The sequence below is a fragment of the Pristis pectinata genome, chromosome 5 (genome assembly GCF_009764475.1).
Source record: "Pristis pectinata isolate sPriPec2 chromosome 5, sPriPec2.1.pri, whole genome shotgun sequence".
Lineage (NCBI taxonomy): Eukaryota > Metazoa > Chordata > Chondrichthyes > Rhinopristiformes > Pristidae > Pristis > Pristis pectinata.
In genome coordinates, this window is record NC_067409.1 from 60,162,649 (window position 1) to 60,187,210 (window position 24,562).

A 24,562-nucleotide genomic window follows, 5' to 3' on the forward strand; every position below is an offset into this window, starting at 1 on the left:
TCAAACATGCTCCTGTCACTGCTCCCTTTGTTTTCTCTGGGGTAGGGAATTCTGAAGATTTACAACCATCTGAGAGAAGAAATTTCTCCTCATTTTCATTCCTGTAGCTGACACATTACTCTTGAGACTTCTTCCCCTTGTGATAGACTCCATCACCAGAGGAAACATCCTTAGAGGAATCTTCATCTCAAGCCTCCAGAGAATCTTATAGGTTTCAGTGAAATGAGATCACCCCTCATTCTTCCATTGGATGGGCCTACTCTGCATAATCTCTCCCCATGGCACAATCTTATCTTGGACATCAATTTAGTAAACTTCCACTCCACTGCCTTTAAGGTAAAAAAGAATCCTTCCTTAACTAAGGCCAAAAGTGTATGTGGTACCCCAGATAGGACTTACCTTTATGCTGACCTTGAAAAGTCCTGGTCCGCATTTCCAAAGACCAACAAACATATCCTCCAGGGTGACTTCAACACCATGGTGTAAAGGGATGCACATGTCTGGCAAGGTATGATCAGCAAGGAAGAAGTAGGGGTCCTTCTCTTGAGAAAGTGCTTGGAGCATGGCCTCATCATAACAAACATCCTGTTTAGTCAGAGGGACAGGCACAAGATATCATAGCAACACCCCCAGTCCAAGCATTGGCACCTGTTAGATATCATTGTTGGAATGGAGGAAATGCAAAGTTGTTTGCAGCACCCATGGCATGACGTGCATGGAAGAGCTGAAGACTGCTGGACTGATCATTCTATTTTCTTCATCAATGTGACCCCAAAATATCAGTGTCAACAGAAGTACTGCTGCAAGAAGACCAATGCTGAAGCTCTGAAGGATCCCACAAAGCTAGCTCTTCTTACCCAGCATCTCACAAACAATGGCAACTGCTCTGCCCAAGACTACAAGAAATTGTAGCGAGTTGTGAACGCAGCCCAGTCCATCACACAAACTGGCCTCCCTTCCATTAACTCCGTCCACACTTCCCGCTGCCTCGGGAAAGCAGCCAACATAATCAAGGACCCCTCCTACCCTGGTCATTCTCTCTCCTCCTTTCTCCCGTCGCGAATAAGCTTGAAAGCATGTGCCATCAGGCTCAAGGACACCTTCTATCCCACTGTTATCAGACTCTTGAATGGACCTCTCATAAACGAAAAGGTGAACTCTTGATCTCCCAATCTACCTCAGTGGGCCCTTGCACTTTATTTGTCTACCTGCACTGCACTTCCTCTGCAAATGATACAATATATTCTGTATTCTACTTTTCTTTTACTAGCTTGATGTACTTATGTTTGGCATGATCTGTCTGGATGGCACGCAAACTTTTTTTTACTATATCTTGGTACATGTGACAGAATCAGAATCAGGTTTATTATCACAGACGTATGTCGTGAAATTTGTTGTTTTGTGGCAGCAGCACAGTGCAAGACATAAAGACAAAAAAATTACAAAAATAAATAAATAGTGCAAAAGAGGAATAATGAGATAGTATTCATGGACTGTTCAGAAATCTGACGGCGAAGGAGAAGAAGCTGTTCCTGAAACGTTGAGTGTGCATCTTCAGGCTCCTGTACCTCCATCCCGATGATAGTAACGCGAAGAAGGCGTGTTCTGGGTGGTGAGGGTCCTTAATGATGGATGCTAATGATGGACAATAATAAACTTCAGCCTAAAGGAACTGCAAAGTGTCCAACAGACTGCTCTGAAGTCTGCCAAAATGTGCACCTTTGAAGACTCTTGGCTTCTCTACCAAGAATAACCAGGAATGGTTTAATGAGGAAATTGAGGAACTATTCAACAGCAAATATAAAGCATTTCTGGATTAGAAGCTCCACCTGTCCTTAAGGTAAAGAAACAACTCTACGGCGACCTGACTGCAGAGATCCAGCAGAAAACAGAGGACCTAAAGGTTGTTGGAGACAATAGAAGGCTCAGCAACTTGCATGGGTTTTTCAGTACTGTAAAAGTTATACACAGCCCAAACACTCAAAGTCCTACCGCACTGAGAATCAAGAACAAGGGTGAACTCATCAAGGAGAGTGAGGCAGTGAAGATTTGCTGGAAGGAACACCTTGTCCTTGAATACATCCCACAGCAACCTATTCAAACAAACCTTGCTACCACCACTGATGGACAAGATGTTAAGAGGCCACATCCCAACTAAAAAATAATAAGGCCTCAGAGCAGATGGTCTTCCCACTGAAATGTTGAAACTTGACAGTGAAGACCCTCAATCATGAATCATAATCTCATTGTATACATCTTGGAAAAAAGAGGATATATCAGGGGACCTCAGACAATCCCACATTGTGGCCATCTTCATAAAAGGAGACTGCGATAATTACACAAGAATCTTCCTGCTGTCCGCCACTGGGAAGGTCATTACCAGGATCCTCCTCAACCGCCTCCACACTATGGTCAAAGGGCTGCTCTTTGAATTGCAGAGTGGATTCCATCTATCTCATGGCATAGTGTACATACTCTTCACTGTAATGACATTTCCCGTTAAATATATGAGGAGCAGCACCATTCACTACGTATGGCCTTCTTTGACCTTATTAAAGCCTTTGACTCCATCGGTGAGGAGGAACTATGGAACACCCTTCTCAAATCTTGCTGCCCATAGAAATTTGTCTCCACCTTAAATTTGATCCACAATATTATGCAAGCCATGATCCTGACAAATGGCTCCACAACAGAACCAATCTAGGTGAAGACTGGTGTCAAACAAGGTTGCATCATTGCCTAATGATTTTTCACAATGTTTCTTGCTGCAATGTTGCACCTCAACTCTATCAGAATTTCCATGGGATGGAGCTAATCTTTAGAACCAATGGGAAACTGCAACCTACAGAAACTATACTTGAGAACACCTGAACCTCAGTACTTGACCCGTAGTATTCTGAAACATACCAGTGGCTAGGCCTTATGCTGAACATGCACAAAACAAAGAATATCTAGCAACTTGCCCCTGCTGCACCACACTGGACTCCAAAACTAAATATTCACGTCCAGACCTTGGAAAATGTGGACCACCATGTCTCAGGATCATTCGGGACTGAGAACATCAAAGACGTGAACAAGGATCACACAGAAGCTTTGCATAAGAGCCAAAAGAAGTGCATCACGTAACAAACTAATCCTTCAGGCAACTTCTGCTCTATTTGCAGAATTTCTTTGGTTCTACATTGACCTTGGTAGTCACCTCAGAACTTTGGAGTGGAAGCAAATCTTTCACGATACCAACTTGACTAAGGTCTCAATAACAGGTCATCAACTTGAAAGGTTAATTCCCTTTCTCTCTACACAGGTATTCGCTGAGCTTTTCTGCCTTTATATCCCGAACAATGATATGACTATTGTAATGGACCAGGAGAAGGAGCGAACCCCGAACAAGCCGCACTCGAAAGCAGGAACAAAAGAACGGGCACTGCACATGCGCGGCCTCCTCCGCCCTCCCGGCCAAAATCCTGTGGGATGGCTGCCACCTCGACGTCACAGGGGGGCGTCGAGTAGTGCGGGCTGCGGCCTAGGCGGCAGAGCGATGTCCTGGAAGGAGGAGAGCGACGCGGCCGTGAAAAGCATGTGTGAGTAAAGAGCCGCCGCCGCTCCTCGCCCGTAATAACCGCCCGCGTTCGGGGATGGCGGCCGGCCGCAGCTCGCAGCCTCCGCCTGGGCAGCCCAGGACTGCCGTGTTGTTCAGCACTGGCGGTGAAAGCCTCCTCTCCCGCCGGTCGGCCTGAGTGGGTGCCGCTGTCTCCTCCCCCCCTCTCTCCACCGAGAGCTCGGTGTTCGTGTCCTGCGGGAACCCCGGCCCCGAGCAGCCGCTGCCGGGGAGGCCGTTAACCCGCCGCGGCCTTGGCTTCTGCTGGTGTGAACGCATCAGTCCCACCGTGCCGGGACTGTTGTGAATTCTCCCTGACTCGGGCAGTATCCCCTTGAGGCTGCAGGACAATTAAACGTTTCAGGCCTGATGGCTCTTTGTTAGAACCAGGAGCTGGTTTATGCCCAATCCAAGGGGCACCGTATCCGAGAGTACCAGGCACAGGAGGGTCTCCAGTTAAAATCACCATTGCGCAGGAAAAAGATACTGGATCTTAGGGTCAGAAGGAGTCTATTTGACAAACTGGTTGTGATCAAGGTTGTATCTTAGTGTCAAACACGGTACTGAGGTGTTGGACATTCTGTTTTAGATGGATGCAAGTAGGAGGGATGGGGTCTGTGGCTATATGTCAGATTATGCTACTGTAATGGAAGAGTTTATGGAGGATCTCTTATTGTTCTTGGAGTCCAGACCTCCTGAGAAGTCTTACTGTCTCTGGTCAGGATTGCATGAAATGTTAATCATACCACCTTTTCACCACAAATGAAGTTTATTTATGATGGGGATGTGATACAATTTGTTTAGTTGAAGGAAATTTCAGTTTGTCAGATAGTAGGTATTGGGTGACAGTTTGACAACATGGATACAATGTGGGGACTACAAGGGATGGTGGATGTTGTCAGTCAGAGCTAAAGATAGAATTCACAGGGGGACTCCATAAGTAATTTTGTGACAGTGGGAAGAGAAGTTATTCTAGGTGATTGCTTAAAACTGAATCAATAAGAACTGAGGCCTTGAAAATGTTTAATAATAAAAATGTAATGTTGGAAATAATCAGCAAGTTAGGCAGCATCAATGGAGAGAGAAACAGTTATCCTTTCAAGTTGATCATCTTTGACCAAACTGAAATTGTTCCCCTTGTATTAACTTCTTTTTGAAATCTACTTCCACCACCAATAAAGGCAGTGAATCCAGAAAGTTTAATCCTATAATTTGTTTTACTTTTCTATTGATGCAATGTATCAAAAGAACACTAGAGATTTCTTTATAGCATGTTTATGTTTTGTTGGATTAAAAAGCTTGTGGAGAGTACTTTATTGTGTATGGAGCCCAGGGTTTCAAAAAATTTTAAATGTTACTACACAGGATTACTTAAAATGATATCCATAACATCCCAGAGGATGTTCTGTTTTTATTGCAGATTTATAGCAACTGTGATATTTCGTTTTCTTTGCTTGCTTGGGAAGTTATGCACAAGCAGCTGACTCAAAGACCTCAATTAACTGCATACATAAGACTGGAGTTGGTTTATAAATCGGAATTCTGTTATGGCACAGTAGTAGAAAGGGGCATCAAGTTTGACAATGGAGAGTTAGATTGAGCTATATGGGAATGAATTTGTGTGTAAAAGTTGTCAGTTGATTGTACTTTTTATTGTCTTTAATTGTGATTCTCTCACGGTTATGATTTATAAAAACTAAAGGTAAATGGGTTCATTATTGTCACGTACTGAGGTACAGTGAAACACTTGCATACTGTCCATACGCATCATTTCATTACAACAGTGCACTGAGGTAGTACGTGGTAAAACAATAACAGAATGCAGAATAAAGTGTAACATTTACCGAGAAAGCACAGTGCGGGTAGACAATAAGGTGCAAGGCCATAATGAAGTAGATTGTCCATCTTATCGTACTAGGGGACCATTCAATAGTCTTATAACAGCGAGATAGAAGCTGTCCTTGAACCTGGTGGTACATGCTTTCGGCTTTTTTTAATCTTCTGCCTGAACAAAGGGTTGAAACAGTGGACTATTAGTAATAAAGTACTTGATTTTGCTACGAGGTGATATTTGAACATGGTTGACCTGAATTATAAAGTTTCACTTGAGTAAGCTAGTTTTTCATTTTGCAGCACAGGCTGTAGTTTTTTGCAAACAACAGTAATGCTAAATGTGAAATACTGAATCCACTTGACTTGTCAAGGACACTCTTGATTTGTTCTTCATTGTCCTGTTGTTAAGAAGGAAATGCAAGATCTGCTAGTATTTATCTTTTGTAGGTGCTATCAAGTTCAGCATCCTCGTACAAATGCAGACATTTGTTATCAGCTCTTTACTCATTGAATCCAACAATAAAGTATGAATTTGTGTTAATTCTCCATTCCTTACACAGGGGAAAATGCCTATTGAACACTTGGCAGATTAGACCTGAAAGAGGGACAGTAACCACATACATTTGAATGGAGATGATTTTGTTTATTCTGTCATATGATGTGGACATCTTTGGTGAGGCCAATGTTTATTTTCCACCCTGATTGTCCCTGAACTGAGGTGGTACCATGTTGGTGAGCCTGGATTAATATGCAGGCCAGACTAAATCAGGGTAGCAGACTTCTTTCCCTGAAGGCTATTGGAGAATCAAATTTATACGACAGTCCAGTAGTATTGTGATTCTTGTTACTGATGACTAGCTTTTCTTTTTAAATTTCATATTAATTTAGTTGTTCAAATTTAAATTCAGCTGCTATGATGGGGAATTGAAAATGTCTCTTGATCAGTGGTAACCTGGATACCAGTCCATTAACTTAATCATTGTGCCCTTCTACCCCCAGGATTCCCTAGATTATGGATGACCTGACATATGAAAATCTGACTTCATGCCAATTCACCCATACCTTTTTAAAGCATTTTTAAAGTTACTAATAATAATAAAATATTTTGTGGTATTTATTAATAACTGGAAACAGTATATATTCCATGAGTTTAATTATGGGTAGGGCTAGGGTAAATATTCGAAGTGAAAGAATTACAGCAGGTAGAGTTATATGGATAGCTATAGAAAACTGACTTTTCTGACGTGTGGAGAAATTGGCTTATCGGATGGTTCTCAGGAACAGAACCCTTATGTAACCCAGTGACCACCTGTAATTTAAAAATATTGATGAAATTCATTTGGGAAAAGTTATACTTATTTAAGATATTCTTGTGTATTAGCTTTGGGGAGCCGGTGGCTCCTACCACCATCCACTTTGTGCATCACCTTGCTCCTAATAGAGACGTGAGACTCTCAGCACCATCTTGAATGCTCCTCCTCCGATGTGGTTGTTTAAAGGATAGGGATTACCATGAATCATTCAGCAGATGTAGAATGGGGAGCAATTTCTGAGGGTATCCAAATTTTTGAGGATTCTCCACATGTTAATCTTGATTAACAGGTTACAGTGGAAACACAAGAGGCTGCAGATGCTGGAATCTGCAGTCCTAAAATCTGTCCTGATGCAGGGTCTGAACCCGAAACGTTGACATTTCCTTTTCTCTCACAGATGCTGCTCGACCCGCTGAATTCCTCCAGCAGATTTTGTTGCTAACTGGTTACAGTTTCCAGGTTACACTTAGTTTTCCCATCAGATTTTTCATGAAGTCACATGAAATGGCTAAGTGTTAAGGAGTATCTATTTATCTTAATTTTTTTTATGGCTTGAATTGCCAGTGCATTACAATAGCTTCTCTCAGAAAGGGGAAGCAAAGTTTTGGCGTTAAAAGATTTAAAATAAATAGGCGTTCTAGAGAATTGACTTCAGAATTACTCAAAGCATTTTTTGTGTCCCAAAATATTTCATTGTTAATAAATATCAAACTGTTTTGGATGCAGATTATCACATATTGTAAGCTGTGTCTTGTGTGGCATCATTATCTTCATTGACCTTCAGTTGGTCTGAATCCCCAACACATTAAATTTGAAATCCTTGTCCTCAGTTTGGAACCTTCTGCTCACTTCCACCATTTCTACAAATTCCTGTTGCCTAATACCCCCCCCCCCCTTATATCCTTCTATTCTGTGTCTAATCTTTTGATTTGCATTCCAGTAATTTTTTGTGGGCAGCAATCATTTAAACTACTGATTAAGACTTGTTTTCAATCCTATATTTAAAAGCCAAACATTGATCATTTTTTTATTTCCTATTTATCCCTGTTAATTGGCAATATTTTCCTAAATTGATTTGGAGTTGCATATGAATAACTTTGTGGCTATCAGTGCTCACTATATAATGGAGGAAATCCAGCAATTCTATGTATAATATCAATGCAATTAGAAGAAAGGAATAATTCATTGTTCCAAGCTCCTTATAAAATCTTGGTTTGCAGTTTTCTTCAGTGTAATCTGCAGAAATCAGTGAACTGACAAGATTTAAGGTGGTATTCCCATTGTTTAAGCCCTTATGCTGAAAACATTGTACTTGTTGCATAGTGGCATCAGGAAGGCTTAAAATGGTAGATCTGTGTGAGCAGATTTTTGCAAAATCTGTGGTAAATGTTCTGGCTTTGCAGCTAACAGCTCACACAAGCATTCATTCAGTGCTGTTTAAAATTTAGCTGTACTACATCTCAACCCTATATCTCAAAAAGTACCAGAACATTGGTTAAAGGGCAAGTTGAGAATATATTTAATTTGTTTTTGCCAGGATCTCGTCAGGATCTGAGCCACCATATTCTATGATTATGCAACATTTTATCTCTAGTTTTGATTTCTATTCTCAAACATTCTTTCTATTACACCCAGTAACTTCATAAAACTTTAACAAACTACATTTGCAGTGTTTTGGTTACCTTTGTTCTCAGCAAGATGTGCTGTATTCATTAGACTGACCTTCTAGCAAAATATGCCAAAATTGAAGTTATAAAGCTGCTTCCATTAATAAACATTTTAATGGGTATGATTTCATTTCAAGAAATAATTTTGTTTTTGGGAAAATGCAAATAGATTTTGCCCTAAGCTTCTAAGTAATTTGACCTTGGTTTTGGAATTATATAGTTGGGGCAGCCAATGTATATTTTTAAACAATTATTGAAACATATAATGTGCCTTTGGCATTTCTGTAATAAACATATTAGAAACTTAGAAATAGAGGATTGGATTTTAAGTCTCTCTCAATTTCATTGAGATTACCAAAAGGCTGATGTCATTTACTATTTTCTTGAAACAGCTTTGCATTGTGTTTTTCCTGAGTGTACTCATGAAGTTCATGGTACGATTTGACTGAGTTGTTACGGATAAAGATGACTGTTTAGTTGTTTGAACCTTAGTATGTAAGGAACAGAGATTTAGACACCTGTGGAAATGATCAACAATTAGAAATTATATAAGAAGAACCCTTGTCACTGGCATACTTCAGAAACCTTTAGGATTGATTAAAGGGATAGAGACTCTGTGGTTCTACCAGCATGTATTGTGAATTACCTGTGTTTCCACATAGAAATCCTGGATTGTAGTATTGACACTGGTTAAAGCTAGCAGTGACAACTTGCATTATTTCCTCTGTACTGCTGATTGCCTTTGTTATACTTGGGGCTCATAGAGTCCTGTGACGAAATACAGAATTCCCTTCTGGGCACTTCTGCTTTGCCAACTCTTATTTTCCCTATGTTGTCTGGAATTGCTATAAGGAAATGATTCCAGCTTTGGGATTTACTGGCCCTGTGGGATAGTAGAGAAGTGGGGCTGACGTCAAGTGGGTTGTTGAGAGCAGGGTTAAGTTGCCTAGGTGATCAGAAAAGCACTGGAAAAGACAATAGGCATTGGTGGGTACAGCTCCATTAACTGCAGAGCTCATCGGTCCAGCCTCAACAGTTCAGCTCCAGAAAGATGCAGAATGAAAGAATACAGTTAAAATAAATGGCATTGTGTAGGAAACCAAACTTGCATTAATTCTTAGGCAATACTGTGTAGAAGGGGTGCTCTTTCAGCTTTGGTAGTTAGTCAGAAATCTATTTGTGCAGATTCCTGTGAAGTCATTGATTAGAAGAAAAATTACTTTGAAGTAGCAAAACACCATAGCTCTCATACAGATGACCACCAATCTCATAATTGGAAACCAAAGATCTCTGAAATTTACTTGTATTTTCATCAAAAGCTATGGTCAAGCCATCTTTTTTGTAAGAACAATTGACTCAAAGAACCACTCCTATGGGCCTTTTTGAGCTATGCCTGTACTGGGAAGAGGAACAATCAGTGGGAGATTTCACTGAAGAGTAGCTAACAGGCATTAGACTAGGATGGAGGCAATTGGGTCTTGTTTAGATATCAACAAATTTGAATGGTGGTGCTAAAATTCAGCTGTTCTGATCTGGCTATGATTATGCAATATTTTTGGATTACTGTTTCTAGTATTGTACTTGCAAAATTAAATGAACTGAGTGTATATAGCTTCTTGGGTATTTCACATTATTAAACGTGCATCAATGTTACGCATTTGAAATCTTTAGGTTATAACTTCTGTTGCCTTCGTTCACAGAGTTTGGATGATTTGACTTTGCTCATTATTTTCCTTTTTTTCAAATAGCCTTTTGTTCCCTTGTCTATCACTAGAATTTCTGCTGGCTAAATCAAATAGCAGTAATAACCTCAAGATGCATAATGAAATTGTTAGCAGTCGGAAAGAGGTCACTTGGTCACAACGAGGCTGTCTACCTGGCCCTACACTCACCTCTGGAGCATCTGCACAGTAAAGACACCTACATTGGGCTATTGTTTGTTGACTACAGCTCCGCCTTCAACACTATAATTCCAAGCTCCTAGACCTGGAACTCAACACCTTCCTTTGCAACTGGATCCTTGACTTTCTGACCGACAGACCACAATCAGTAATGATGGGCAGCAACACCTCTACCATGATTATCTTTGGTACTGGTACTTTACAGAGCTGTGCCCTCAGCCCCCGACTCTACTCCCCATACGCTCACTACTGCGTGACCAGAATCACCTCTAATTCCAACTACAGGTTTGCAGATGACACCACCATAACAGGCCAAATCTCAAACAATGTTGAGTCAGAGTACAGGAAGGAGATAGTCTAGTGGCATGACGTCATGACAACAACTTTCCCTCAATGTTGGCTAAACAAAAGAGCTGGTCATTGACTTCAGAAAGGGGGCGGTGCACACGGTCCTGTTTACATCAACGTTGCTGAGGTCGAGAAGGTTGAGAACTTCAAACTCCTAGGAGTGAACATCACCAATAGCCTGTCCTGGTGCAACTACGTAGATGCCATGGCCAAGAAAGCTCAGCAGCGCCTCTACTTCCTCAGGAGACTTAAGAAATTTGGCATGCCCCTTTGATTCTCACCAATTTTTATTGGAGTTGGAAACCCATTTCACTGTTGAATGTGGTCTGTAAGATCCTGTCCAAGGCCATTGCCAACTGGGTCAAGTCTGCTCTGGGACAGGTGATCCAACCAGACCAAACCTGTGCTGTACCAGGCAGGAAAATCTCTGACAGCCTTGCGCTATTCAGGGATGCCATTGCCTATGTGCAGGACAGAGGGGTGGATGCCTGTCTGGTCAGCTTGGACCAGGAGGCGGCCCTTGACAGGATATCACACACGCACATGATGGACTTGCTCTCCAAATTGAGTTTTGGGGAGGGAATTGGAAATTGGATCCAACTGCTCTACACAGATATTTGTAGTGCAGTACAAATTAAAGGGTGGGAGATAGATAGTTTTCCCATCAACCCTTCCTGACTCCAGACTTGTCCACTCTCCCCTGCCTTGTTTGTGTGTTGCTTAGAACCTTTTGTCAAAATCATCAGGAAGGATGAGAGGCAGTGCAGGCACACAATCAAAACCTCCCTGTACATGGGTGATGTCGCTGTCTTCTGCTCGAATCTACGGTCAGTTCATAGATTGATCAGCATCTGCGACCAGTTTGAGTTGGTATCAGGGGCTAGAGTCAACCACAGGAAGAATAAAGCCATGCTCTTTGGTAACTGGCCTGATCGATTCACTGTCCCCTTCACTGTCAGGTTTGACTATCTGAAGCTGCTGGGGATCTGGTTTGGAGGGGCTGAGGTGTTTAACAAGAATTGGCTGGAGTGGATTGGGAAGGTAAAACAAAATTTGGGTCTGTGGAAATGGCGTTCTCTGTCAATAGCTGGGAAGAACTTGGTCATCAGGTGCGATATACTCTCAGGGCTGCTGTACTTGGCGCAGGTGTGACCTGTTCCCCGCTCTTCTGCCTTGGTAGTTACCCGGGATGTCTTCCAGTTTATCTGGGGGTCCAAGATGGAGGGAGAAGTCTGATGTGTAACGTTGCACAAGTCCCCAGAGAATGGGGGCAAAAGTGTACCCAACATTGCCCTCATCCTGATGACCACCTTTGTGTGTGCCTGTTTCAGGTGGTGTGTGGACCCAAAGTGTCACTAAGTGTTCTACCTGTCCCCAGTGTTGCAGAAGATAGGGCTGGCCCTGCTACTGTGTAACGTCTCAGTGAGCTGGACTTTGCCGCACTACCCCTCCTTTGTTGGGGGGTACTTCCAGTAAACACATATGACCACAAGTCCATTAGACAGTGGCCAGTGTGGAACATCCTATAGATACTGCGGGACAGGCACACTATGGATACGGTGTGGTTGTTCCCTGAGCAGACTGTTCAAACCATCTGGCAGAACATCTTGTCACCAGATCTCACCAACAAGCACCAAGATCTCGCCTGGCTGGTGGTGAAAGGGGCCCTCACAGTCAGATCCTTCCTGTGCAGATGACACATCATACCCAATGCATGCTGCCCTCGGGACGACTGCGGTGGGGAAGAGACGGTCAATCCTTTGTGAATCTGCCTCTTTGCAGACTGTGGATTCACAAAGAAGGCATGGAGACGGATGCAAGGGTCCTTGTCCCGGTTCATCCCCAGCAGCTATGTAACAGAGGACTGTCTGATCTATGGGCTGTTCCCAGGGACACATACCGAGACACACAGTGCTGCTGGAAGGTCACCAGCCCAGTGAAAGACACCCTTTGGTCTGCCCAAAACTTGCTGGTCTTCCAGCACAGTGAGATGTCTGTAAGGGAATGCTGCAGACTGGCACAGTCCAGGCTGCAGGTGTACATGCCAAGGGATGCACTGAAACCCGGTGCAGCCAATTCTCTCTGGGGAAGGACCACATTATAGGCTCCTTCCACTACTTCACATGGAGGGGCGGAGTTGGGTGGGGAAAAGGGTATCACCTCGGGGGCCAGACGAGTGGCACGGTGCTTTGTTTGTTTTAGCTTTATTTTTCTCTTTTAAAATGTGTTTGCACTACTGAATGTAACAACCATGAAAGTATTTTTGCACTGATTATTTCTTTGTAATATTTTTTGTTATGAGTGAAGTTTATTTTTAAAATTAAACAATGAAAACAGAAAGCATCCTATCCGGATGCATCACGGCTTTGTATGGCAACTGCTCTGCCTGAGACTGCAAGAAACTGAGAGGGTTGTGGACAGAGCTCAGCTCATCGTGGAAACCAGCCTCCCCTCCATGGACTCTGTCTACACTTTTCACTGCCTTGATAAAGCAGCCAACATTATCAAAGACCCCGGACATTCTCTCAACTTCCTCCTCCCATCGAGCAGAAGATGTAAGAGCTTAAAAGCATTACCACCAGGCTCAAGGACAACTTCTATCTTGCTGTTATAAGACTATTGAACAGTCCCCTAGTATAATAAGATGGACTCTTGACCTCAATCTACCTCGTTTGGCCTTGCACCTTATTGTCTGCCGATACTGCACTTTAACTGTAACCCTTTATTCTGTACTGTTATTGTTTTCTCTTGTACTACCTCACAGCACTGCTGTAATGAAATGATCTGCATGGATGGCATGTAAAACAACTTTTCACTGTAGCTTGGTACATGTGACAATAATAAACCAATTTACCAATTAATTTGTCCCATGAGTCTGTGCCACCTCCAAGTAGAACAGTCCCATTCCCTCATTTTTTAATGTGTTCATAGGTTTGCATTATATCCAATCTTGTCCTTTCCTGATTGTCTCTGAGCTAATATTGCTGGGTCTCAAGTCGCATGTAGACCAGACCAGATAAGGACAGCAGATTTCTTTCCTTGAAGGACATCAGTGAACCAGAAGAGCTTTTACATACATCTGGTAGATTTTGTGCTAATCAGTCCTGAGACTGACTCTTATCCTACATTCTGTTTTTTCTCTTTCTCCCCCCCCCTTTTTGTTCTACTTTGTACTTGTGTATGGAATGATCTGTCTAGATGGCATTCAAATAAAAGCTTTTCATTGTATCTCGGTACACATGACAATAATAAACCAATTACCAATTTACCAAAACCTAGATTTATGTAATTACTTGAAATTAAAATTTCCCAGCTGTCATGATGGGATTCATTCTTGTATCTGTAGGTCAGTGGTCCAGTAAATTAACTGTGTTATCATTCCCCAGTACTACAAAGACTAAAGATTCCCAAGCAACTTCAAGGAATGTTGTCAAAGTGTAACACACAGCCACATAAGATGACTCAAAGGCAAGACAACCAAGAACTTGGTCAAAGAGCTTGTTTATAAGGAGTCAAAGGAGCAAAGAGGTTTAGGAAGGGATTTCCAGAAACTGAGGTTTTGGCAACTGATTATGTAGCCACCAGTGGTGGGGCATTTAAACATGAGTGAGAGGCCAATATTATGAGTACAGATATCTACTAACAGCACAGGAGAAGGCTATTCAGCCGATCAGATCCTCCTGGGGGACCAATCCTATTAGCCCCATTCCCTCTCTTTAATTCCCTTGCAATATATTCTATCTTTTGCTTCTGTCCATCAACTAATTTTATGCCATTAACCTACTCTCTGGGGGATAATTTACAGTAGCCAGTTAATTGACCAGCACATGTTTGGGATGTAGGAGGAAACCCAGATGTTCAAGGAGAGAACCTTGGAGATTATGGCAAAGGAAATTATAGAGGTAGAAGCAAGGCTAAAATGAGTGTAGGATTTTAAAACTGAGGCATTATTTAATAGTTTAGCTGAGTCTTTGGAAACTTTTGGGACTAAATTCAAGTACAGAGTTTTAGAATAATGGAACAAGAAGGAGCACTTTGCTGTACCTTCCCTATACCAATGTAGAGGGTCTAATTAATCCCATTATCTTGATTGTTACCCATAGCTCTGTAGATATTTTGTTTTCAATTATTTATCTATTTCTCCTTTAAAAGTCTCTTGAATCTGCTTCCAACATCCTTTCAGGCTGTGTGATCCATGCAATTACTTCTGGCTTTGTTTCAAAAAAAATCTCTCAAGTTGCCACTGGTTCTTTATACAATCACCTTAAAACTGTGTTTTCTGTCTGTTTAGTTACTCACTAAATGTTTCATGATTTAGACCGCCGTATCACATCTCATCTAAACCTTCTTTACGCTGAGAATAGAGAGCACAAGCTGCTTTACTCTCTCCGCAGACTTGTAGTTCAGCTGGGGTACTATTCTATAAAACGTCTTCTGAACTTTCTCCAAGGCCTCAATGTCCTTCCTAATGTGTGGCACCCAAATCTGAATGGAGAACTCTATGGCGCTTAACCAGTATCCCATAAGCTTTTTAGAAACCTTTACAACTTGTCCTGTCACCTTTAAAAAATTTGATAATGTATACCCCATGTCTGTCAATTCCAGCACCACCTTTAAAATTGTATTAGGCAATTCTTTTACCTCTCATTTATCCTATCAAAAATGTATTTCAATGTGTTCTGACCCATTAAATTTGAATGGCTAAAATCTGATATCGCTAATGTCATTGTGCACTAGATTTTCAGGTTTTATCATCTACAAACTTTACAATCTGTATCTTTAGATTGTAATAACAATTAAACTATCATTGTTTGTTGTCATTTCATTGTGAAACCGAGTATCTTCTGGAATCTATACATAAAATGTAAATGCTTCCATGACTGTTGTTGAGAGATTTAAGTTTTTATGAACCGCTTTCACAGTGTGAAAACCCTTGAAAGTGTTTATTGTTGAAAGATATTCAGCAGAGTTTTAAGTGGTATGTTAAGCCATAATTAATGCAGAATCCCTCTCTGCCTCCATAAAACTAAAATTGTGTGGTAATTATTTATCAATAATTATTTAAAAATTCTATGCTTTGGATATAACAATTTTATTTGATATTTTGGTTTAAACTTGATCTTGTGAATGTCCTAATCTTTACTTTGTTGTAACATGTTTAAAACATTACTTGAAACTTGGAACTATTCCTGGTTTGCCAGCAGATAGTCTTCATTGTAATTGGTTAGCCTACTTGATGACATTGCTGTTTGTGGATGTCAGAGGTCCTTTAACTGGTTTCGGGATAAAATTAATGTTCAAATTTAAAATATGTAACTGTTTTGTTAACAACAGGGATCATAGGCAGTCAATCATTTTATATTTACTGAATACATTTTATTCTGGATTCCTGTAGTTGAACGTGGTCCAAAGAAGAGACAAGTGAAAACACTAGCAACATCCCTTCTGGAAGCATTGGATTATGACAGCTCTGATGACAGTGACTTTGAAGTGGGAGATGCCTCAGGTAGGTGCTGTTTATAAAAGATGTATTTTATAGAATTTATTTTGATCTGAACCTTAAAATATTTCTTCCCCACTCTGCTTTGCATGCCCCTTTCTGAAAGTATTGATTCTTTTATTCGGGTATAGTTATTGTAGGCTGCACTTCTGCTGACATTTCTGCAATCCTGAATAAATCATTTTGGCATCTTGTTTATTATAGGGCCTCGGGTTGTTTGATTGTATTGAACAACCGAGTTCACATGCAAAGCTATTTGCAGGAAGAATTACTAGAGAACAATTAAGGCGTGAGAGCTTAATTATAGTTCTCCCAATCTTCCAGCAACTGAGAGATAAGCACATGGTGGTTCTGTTCTAGAGGCTGAGATTAAACAAGAGAGAAAGAAACCATGAAAGGATCTATGGATTGCAGGCAATAGAAGTTGAGAGAAGAGCTTGTGGTTGAGTGTTGAGAATGCTGATAATAAAAATGTTCAACTGAACCATCAGCACCTGGAAAGATAAACCAACAAGTTCTGCAGGGAAACATTAATGTATTACTTTTTTTTAAAACCTAACTTTCATTTCTTCAGAGGAGCATGGCTTATTTGTTGATCAAAAAACAGATAATTCAGAAGTAATGAATAATGTGCTGTTAGGTTATAAACTTAAGTTGGCATCTATTTGGAATTAGAATGTTTTCCTTAACTAAGTTGCATTTGTTTTAAATTGCATATAACACAAGATATTTTTCCTTTATAAAATTCAGTTGTAGTAAACTAAGTGTTATAACTTCCCATTTGAACTCTATTAATCTGATAAGATGACATTTTTATATTGGCATATTCAAAATGTTAAACATTGGTAAAAATGAAATTGTTGAAGGATGGTATTTTAACGGTATATAGATGGCACTGCTTTGACAAATGTGCTGTGATCGGGAGGACAAAGGCGTTGAAGGGAAAGGTAGAATTTGAAAGTAAGCTGTCGAATAGCCTAGTAAAACAGGCAGATAAGAACTTCTATAAAGGGAAAGTTCAGCCAAATGTTTCATCAGTCCCTTAGACTGAGAAAGGAAAAACGATACTGGAGAATAAAGAAATGGTAGAGAAATTAAACAAATGCTTTGAGTGTTCATGGAAGAAGAAATAGGCAACCTGGAAATAGTTGCAATTTCCAGGTCTAGAGTAAATGAGGAGCTTAAATAATTTCTCCAATATTGTTTCCTTTACTAATGAGAATAATTCCCAGGAATTAAAGTTGAAAATTCCCAGGACCTGATGACCATACTATTGTTGTCAGGCTAACTGGACTATAACTGAGTTTTCTCTCTCCCTTTTAATTAAAAGGAAAGGTGACCATGGAAACAGTGGATACACTGGGGTCATCTTCGAGAATTCCATAGATTGTAGAGCAGTTTCCAGAGATGAGAAGCTAGCAAATGTAATACCACATTATTTAAAAAAAAAGGTGGGGCAGAAAATAGAGCTATAGCCCATTTCGCTTGTTAGTAATAAGGAAACGTTGGAATCTATCGCTAAGGAAGTGGTAATAGGACACTTAGAAAACCAAAAATAGGATTGAGTAGATTTGTTGTGGATGTCTGAAAGAAAAATCAAGGTACACAAATCTGTTGGAAATTTTTTGAGGTTGTAACCAGCAGAATATATAATGTCATTTGGTAGGAATAGTAGAAAGGCAGAATATTTTTTTAAATGCCAAGCAATTGAAAGATGTTGTTCAGAGAGATACAGCTATGCTTTTACTGAAAGTTAATGTGTGGGTACAACAAGCATTGTGGAAATTGGAGAGTACATGGTCTTTCTTGCAAACAGATTTGAGTGCATGATTAAAGATGTATTGCTTTGGTGTGATCACTTTGAGAATATTGTGCGCGGGTCTGGTCTCCCTACCTAAGGAAAAAAACTTGTGTTAGCGAGAGTACAGCAAAGGTTCTCCAGATAAATTCCTGGAATGGCAGGTCTGTCACATGAGGTGAGATTAAGCAGAGTCTCAAAGGGAGAGAGTTAATTGAAATGCACCAAATGATGGGGGTGGGTGGGAGGGGGAGGGGGTGGAGTTGATATTTTCCTTGATGGAGTGTCATGAACCAGGGATGATGGCTCAGAATAAGGGATTGATCATTCAGGTTAGAGTTGAGAAGAAATTTCTTTGCCTAGTGAGCAGTGAATCTTTGGGATTCAATCCTAGAAGTCTGTCTGTGGAAGCTAAGTTGCTGTGTATGTTCAAGACAGATGAATAAACTTAGTTATTAAGGGAATCAGCCATAATCTTATTGAATGGTGAAGCAGACACAAGGAGCCAAATATTTCACCTGCTATTTCTTACATTCTTGTAATTTTGCAGTACTTAGGGTATGGAACAGTTCTGCATCACAATATCTCTCCTTTTAATCAGTCAGTATTGTTGTGGTAATTAATAACTCATCTATAAGGCATTAATCAGAATCTCCAATGGCAAAACAGCGAACTTTGACATTAAGCTAGTCAATATTAGTTACTATATCCATGCTTAACATAATTACCAGTTATATGGGAATCATTTGGTTATTTGAAAGTACTAAAATGTTATATTACTTGTAACAGATTCTGATGGTAGTGGGGAAAGTGCTGGTAAAGACAGTGAAGAAGGTTCAGAGAGTGAAGGAGGACAAAATGGCAGTGAAGAAGACTCGGAACAGGATAAAAAGGATACCATTGAAGAAAAGACAGTTGAATGCAAGGAAGATCAGGCAGAAGCACCTGAAATCAAGGAAGAAACTGAAAGCAAAGCCAGTAGAAAGAAAGCTAAAGAATCCATGGATGATGTTGCACCAGATGAATCAAACGACGGACAAAAGAAGTGGAATCTCCGTAAAAAGAGAACAATGCTTGATATGATATCAGTGGAAGAATTGAATGGGTTTGATGATTATGATAGTGAAGATGATAATGACTGGCGACCTTGTGGAAAAAAGAAAGGAAAAGGTGTAAATAACGATGATGGTGATGAAGGTGGTGGTGAGGATGATATCAGTGACAGCGAAGAGGGCAATCCTGATGATGAAGACAGCAGCAGTGCCAGTGAGGATGATAAGCGAATTAGAAGAAAAAATAGGCCTTCTAATCGAAATGCTGCCAAGACAGAAGGAACAAGTGATAGTTTTATTCTGTCACAGAATAAGAGTTATGAGGTACTGTGTTTAATCTTTATTCATAAAGATAACAGTTGCCTGTTTAAATATACATGAAAAAAGATAATGTTAGAAAAGAACTGATAAGAATGTTTTAAAGATTAAATCTGAGCACAATCTGTATACAGTCAGCCATCGTAAAATTATTTTCAAAAGCAGTTAATTTTTATGAAGGTACTTCATTTTATGAGCTATGGAATTTATCTTACTTGTTCAGTTGTGACTGAGTAGAAATAATCCAGAGACTTCACTTATCCATTTGTACATTGTATTTGCGCAGAGGGTTAAGAATTCAGTTTAAAATGAATGATCTTGTACAAAGTTTGATTCTTAAAATTTTTGTTACAGTGCAAAGGAAATAATGTTTGTCCATTACCAATTTTTAATCTTTAAATTTTATAGGGTAATATGCTGATTGACATCTATGCCTAAAATTGGATCTAATGGTGCATGTTTTTCAGGGTGTTAATTGTGCAAGATTCAGTGTTACCCAGAGCAGATTGTGATTACTTCCAAGAGAGGGCGAGTCTGTAATGAAATCGGATCCATCAAGTAGCATGGAATACACTTTGGCATGCTTGATCTTTTCTAGGCAACAGCCACGTAGTTAATAATGCCACTGTTTGCGTAATGTCTACTTCTGCCTCTGTCAATGTAAACTGTAGTTCAAAACTCCAGAGAGCAGTTGCCATGGAAGAGTCTCAATTGTACAAGAAACATTTTATGCTGGAGATACGAGACTGCAGATGCTGGAATCTGGAGCAACAAACAATCTGCTGAAGGAACTTAGTGGGTTGAGCAGCATCTGTGGGAGGAAAGGAATTGTTGGTGTTTTGGGTCAAAACCCTGTATCGGGATTTTGTGCTCCTTGCTCTTCTCACTATTTAAAGGAGCACACTTTTGACACTGACCTGACTGGGCACCTTCAGAATTGTGCTTAAACTAATATAGTATCTTTTCTCCAGTATTTGGCTGTTGTGGTACTCATTTCATCATGACCTTGGTATTGACGTTGCAGGTAGCCCTCTGTTATTTGAGGCTTCTGATTGCCAAGGCTGGTCGCTCAAGAGTGGATCAAAGACCTTGGGGCTGGAGGCAAAGATATTTCCACTTCATGAGCGCCTACTCCCAGAGAGCCTTCAGAGATGCCACATCCTCTCTAGATCTGAGGAACAAATGCATTTACAGGCCCAGATTTTTGAAGGCTGTCATCACTGTGATACGTGATATTTTATGGAAGGACCATGCTGTCCTGCATGGACTGTTCTCTTAGTAGAGGTTGAGCTCGTGTTGACTCTTAACTTGCACAGCAGTACTATTCACAAAGTATGAATTTCACCTATCTTGATTTCAGTGAGATACTGATGGCATCTTGGGCACTGGGGTTTTCCAGGATTGATGGCTTTTCATAAGTGCAGACAGCCATTGAATGTGTTTATTCCCATTGGGATCTCACTAAGAACAAGAAACTTTTGATCAACAAGAAAAGTTTCCACTAACTCAATGTGCAGCTTGTTGTGCGTCATAAGAATAATTTCCTCATGTTTGGTGTTATGTTCTCAGGAAGCGCACACAGCTGAGGGAGACTGCAATATTTAATGTTTTCAGTGGTTAGTGGTGGTCTCAAGATAAGATTTTGTTAACCTGTATCAGTCCTAGGATATCCTGCAGCACATGCTAAGCAGATAGAGATTTTATCACTGCAAAATCAAACCAAACCTAGTGTCACTAGTGCCAGAGAGAGAGCAGCAAACAGACCCAGAGCTTCCAAACCATGAGGCGGAGCTTGAAGAACAGCAGAAATAAGGGGAAGGAGGTAGCTTCTGCAGGTGCATTCTTCTGAATCCACGGCCCATTTCTGACTGGAGGAAGGAAGCATTGTCATCATGGGCATAAGGGACTTGCTGACTGAAAAACGTTTCCCGTAATGTCTGTAAAATCATTGCTCCCAATGCAAGCCAAGTGATCCTCTCCATATTCCAATTTTTAAACCAATGTACTGCACTGATAATCAGAAGGGAAGCCCACATTCTACTTTGGAGGATCACGTGCACAGATTATAGCATGATTGAATGAATCCCTGCCCCTTGTGATATTTTTCTGATGAGTGAATAATAGAATTATATGACATGGAAACGGACCCTTCACTTAAGTGGTATCTTGCTCAGAATTTCACTTTCCTGGGAGATCTTCATTGTGTATGTGTAAACAGTAGTGTGCAGGAGACAATAACACTTCGTGAGGACATGACATTTTGTGAGGACGTAACATTTCTTTCCTCACTGTGTTGGAATTCTCACTCCTGAAAGACTTTTCCTACTCCCAGGCTGTAACAGTGGGCTTAGATATTCTGGCCCATCCAACAGACAGGATCTCCTTTCTGATTTGTATCTCATTAATCAGGACTTGCATGAGGGCTTGTGGAAGCTGCCTCCCTCTCTCCTGTAGCCTGACTTCTCAATAGTAGAATGTTTATGGCTGGTGTCTGCCTACCATTGCAAAATATGCCTTTAAGAGCTGATGCCCTTTTCTGATTGCTGTGAGACAAGCTAAATTGAGTGAAGTTCTGTCAGAGAACTATAGAAGCCCAGTTTTAATATTTGTTTTTGGGTGTAAGCTACTCTAATTCTATTTGGCAACTTCATCATTTTCTTTGCTGGGAGCCAGATATGGCATTAGGGCTAAACAAAGTGCTTTTGCACACAATTGACAAGTGCACTCCAATTTCTAGCACAAATATTTTGTTCTGCTTTGTGTTCTTTGTAAATACAGAGCCAGTATGTAGTGGGTCCATGATCTCAGCTTAATGAATTAACTCAACAGTAACTCTCAATTAAAATATATTGTACAGGCGGCCCCTGCATTATGGAGGGAGTGGGTGGGAGTGTGCGTATTCCTAAAGAGCAGTCCTCAGCGTGATTTTTCGTAATGTGAAGCCATGTCATCTACACATGCGTCGAGAAACACAAGTCGAAAAAAATTGTTTACTTTTTTTTCACACAAATTCCTTGAGAGCAAATTTTATTCCATATCTCACATTTTATGTTAGTGATTTGTGAATTCTGTAAGGGTGAATTTCTGTTAGTTGTATTAGTTTCTGTCTCTATACTTGCTGAAACCCCACATTTACTATTTTAAACATAATTAATGGTTTACCTTGAATTTACAACACCGAAATAGTCTATTCAGCCCAAATGGTTGATGTTGGTGTTTATGCTTAATATGAGGATCTTGTCCCTCCATCTCACCTAGCAGCGTATCCTTTTATTTATTTCATGTTTTTATCTCAATATTCTTCAAAAGCATTTATAGTAGTTCCAACCAGTTCATGAGGTAGAAATTATTCTGTATTTCTTAATGGATTTATTATTGACTATGCACATTGCCCCTTGTCAGGATGCCTGGCAAGTGGAAAAATCTGTGTACCTACTCTGTTGAGTCCCTTTAGAATTTTTAAGGCTTGTTGGGTTCTCTCATCCTTCTCATTTTGAGAGAGAGTTCAAGAGAGTTCATTTACTGGTGCTTTTCTTTAATTATTAACTGATTAGTCACAGTCATTGAGAAATACAGCATGGAAACAGGCCCTTTGGTCCACCGAGTCCATGCCGACATTCAAGTACCCATTTATATACTAATCCTACCCTAACCCATTTAAATTTCTTCCACATTCCCATAAACTGTCTGCCCTTAACCCACTAGCAAACCCCCCCCCGATTCTACTTGCACATAGTGGTCAATCAACTTACCAACCTGGACATTTTCAGGATGTTGGAGGAATCCACAGTGCCTGAGGGAAACCCACGTGGTCACAAGGAGGGAATGCAAACTCCATACAGATGGCACCAGAGTTTCTGATTGAACCCAGTTCACTGGAGCTGTGAGGCATAAGTTAGACCATAACCTGTAAATGTCAGGAAGGTTGGTGATGTGGACATAATTGTTTCTAATTCAGTATGTAAGTTATTACTGAAATGAAAGCCCATTTTGTTCCTTGAAAATTAGCCTGAAGTTTTCAGATATTACTGTGAAATGACATCGATTTGAATTGTCACAAACTGTAGAAATGATTTCTACTTACTGAAATAATTTTTATATAATTTAATTTGTATTTTTGGATTTTGTTTTAGGACTCCTTTTTAACAGACAGAGACCAAAACTTCAGTTCTCAGAAAATGGACTTTGTACAGATTTGCTGTGTATGTCTGGGAGATAACAGTGAAGATGCAGATGAAATTGTCCAGTGTGACAACTGTGGAGTAACTGTGCATGAAGGTAAGTTCTATGTGCTTCAACATTCCATCATTGTTTATAAGACAATAGTTTTAATCTGTTGACAAAATAAAACTAACACTAAAATTTGAACGAAAGGGCCAAAGGTGTACAATTGCCTTTCAACTGGACATGTCCAGTAACATCTATGTTTGCACAAGACTGGTCACATAAGTATTCTAGCTATATATGAAAGAAACAAGCTACTGTTTGACACCAGATTCAAAAGTGAATTGTGTAATTTTTGCACTGAAATATCAGCAAAATACTTCTGTTGTACATTAAATAAACTTCAATTTATTTAATGTTTGGTTTCCAGAACCCGTTTCAAAAGTTCTATTTGATTTTTCAGTTGAGTTATTGATTTGCATCATGTTTAGGTTTAGCCTCTGGGTTTCCATTTAAAGAAGATGAGTTTGATTCAGGATAAAGAAGAGTGAATGATATTTTGCCCATCCCCTTAAGGTCTTGCATTGGCAATGATCTTAACAGTATGAAGTCTTTACCTGATTAGTACTTGTGTTTATTTGATACGCTTTAGTACCATAATTGGGAAGCTGATTAATCTGCGGGATACAGATTATATTAGCTTGTCTCTCTAGCTGACAGTTTGTAAATATTAGCAGATTTGTAATTCGTTAGCAATACCTCATTTTATTTGATTCGAGGTAGACAGCTTTAAATATAAATGCTGCAGAATTCAATTAATGTTGATGGATAATTTCTTTCATAAGTCCCATTGATTGGTATCCGGTGATACAGCATAGAATGATTATTGGTCTCAGTCACCCACAGAGCTGATTGGTTAATTGGATACTGTAAATTACCACTTATGTAGGTAGCTGGTGGAACAATTGGAGGTATTAATGGGCACATGTGACAGAATGAGTTAAAGGGAAATAAGTGGAGAGATGTGGTTGGGATTGCTCTGAGAACTGGCATTGATGATAGGCAGAAAG

General features: G+C 40.2%; 1 protein-coding gene across 4 annotated transcripts in view; it reads left to right on the top strand.

The window, feature by feature from the left end:
* The first annotated feature begins 3,448 nt into the window (after positions 1 to 3,448).
* The window catches only part of phf14 (PHD finger protein 14), a 173,550-nt gene continuing 152,436 nt past the window's right edge, over positions 3,449 to 24,562 (top strand). For all 4 annotated transcript variants that reach the window (XM_052015568.1, XM_052015567.1, XM_052015570.1 and 1 more), the window contains exons 1-4: positions 3,449 to 3,581; positions 16,056 to 16,166; positions 18,748 to 19,334; positions 23,462 to 23,606. In XM_052015568.1, the coding sequence (XP_051871528.1) occupies positions 3,539 to 3,581; positions 16,056 to 16,166; positions 18,748 to 19,334; positions 23,462 to 23,606 (886 nt within the window). In that variant the 5' untranslated portion in view covers positions 3,449 to 3,538. The remainder of the gene's footprint in view (positions 3,582 to 16,055; positions 16,167 to 18,747; positions 19,335 to 23,461; positions 23,607 to 24,562) is intronic.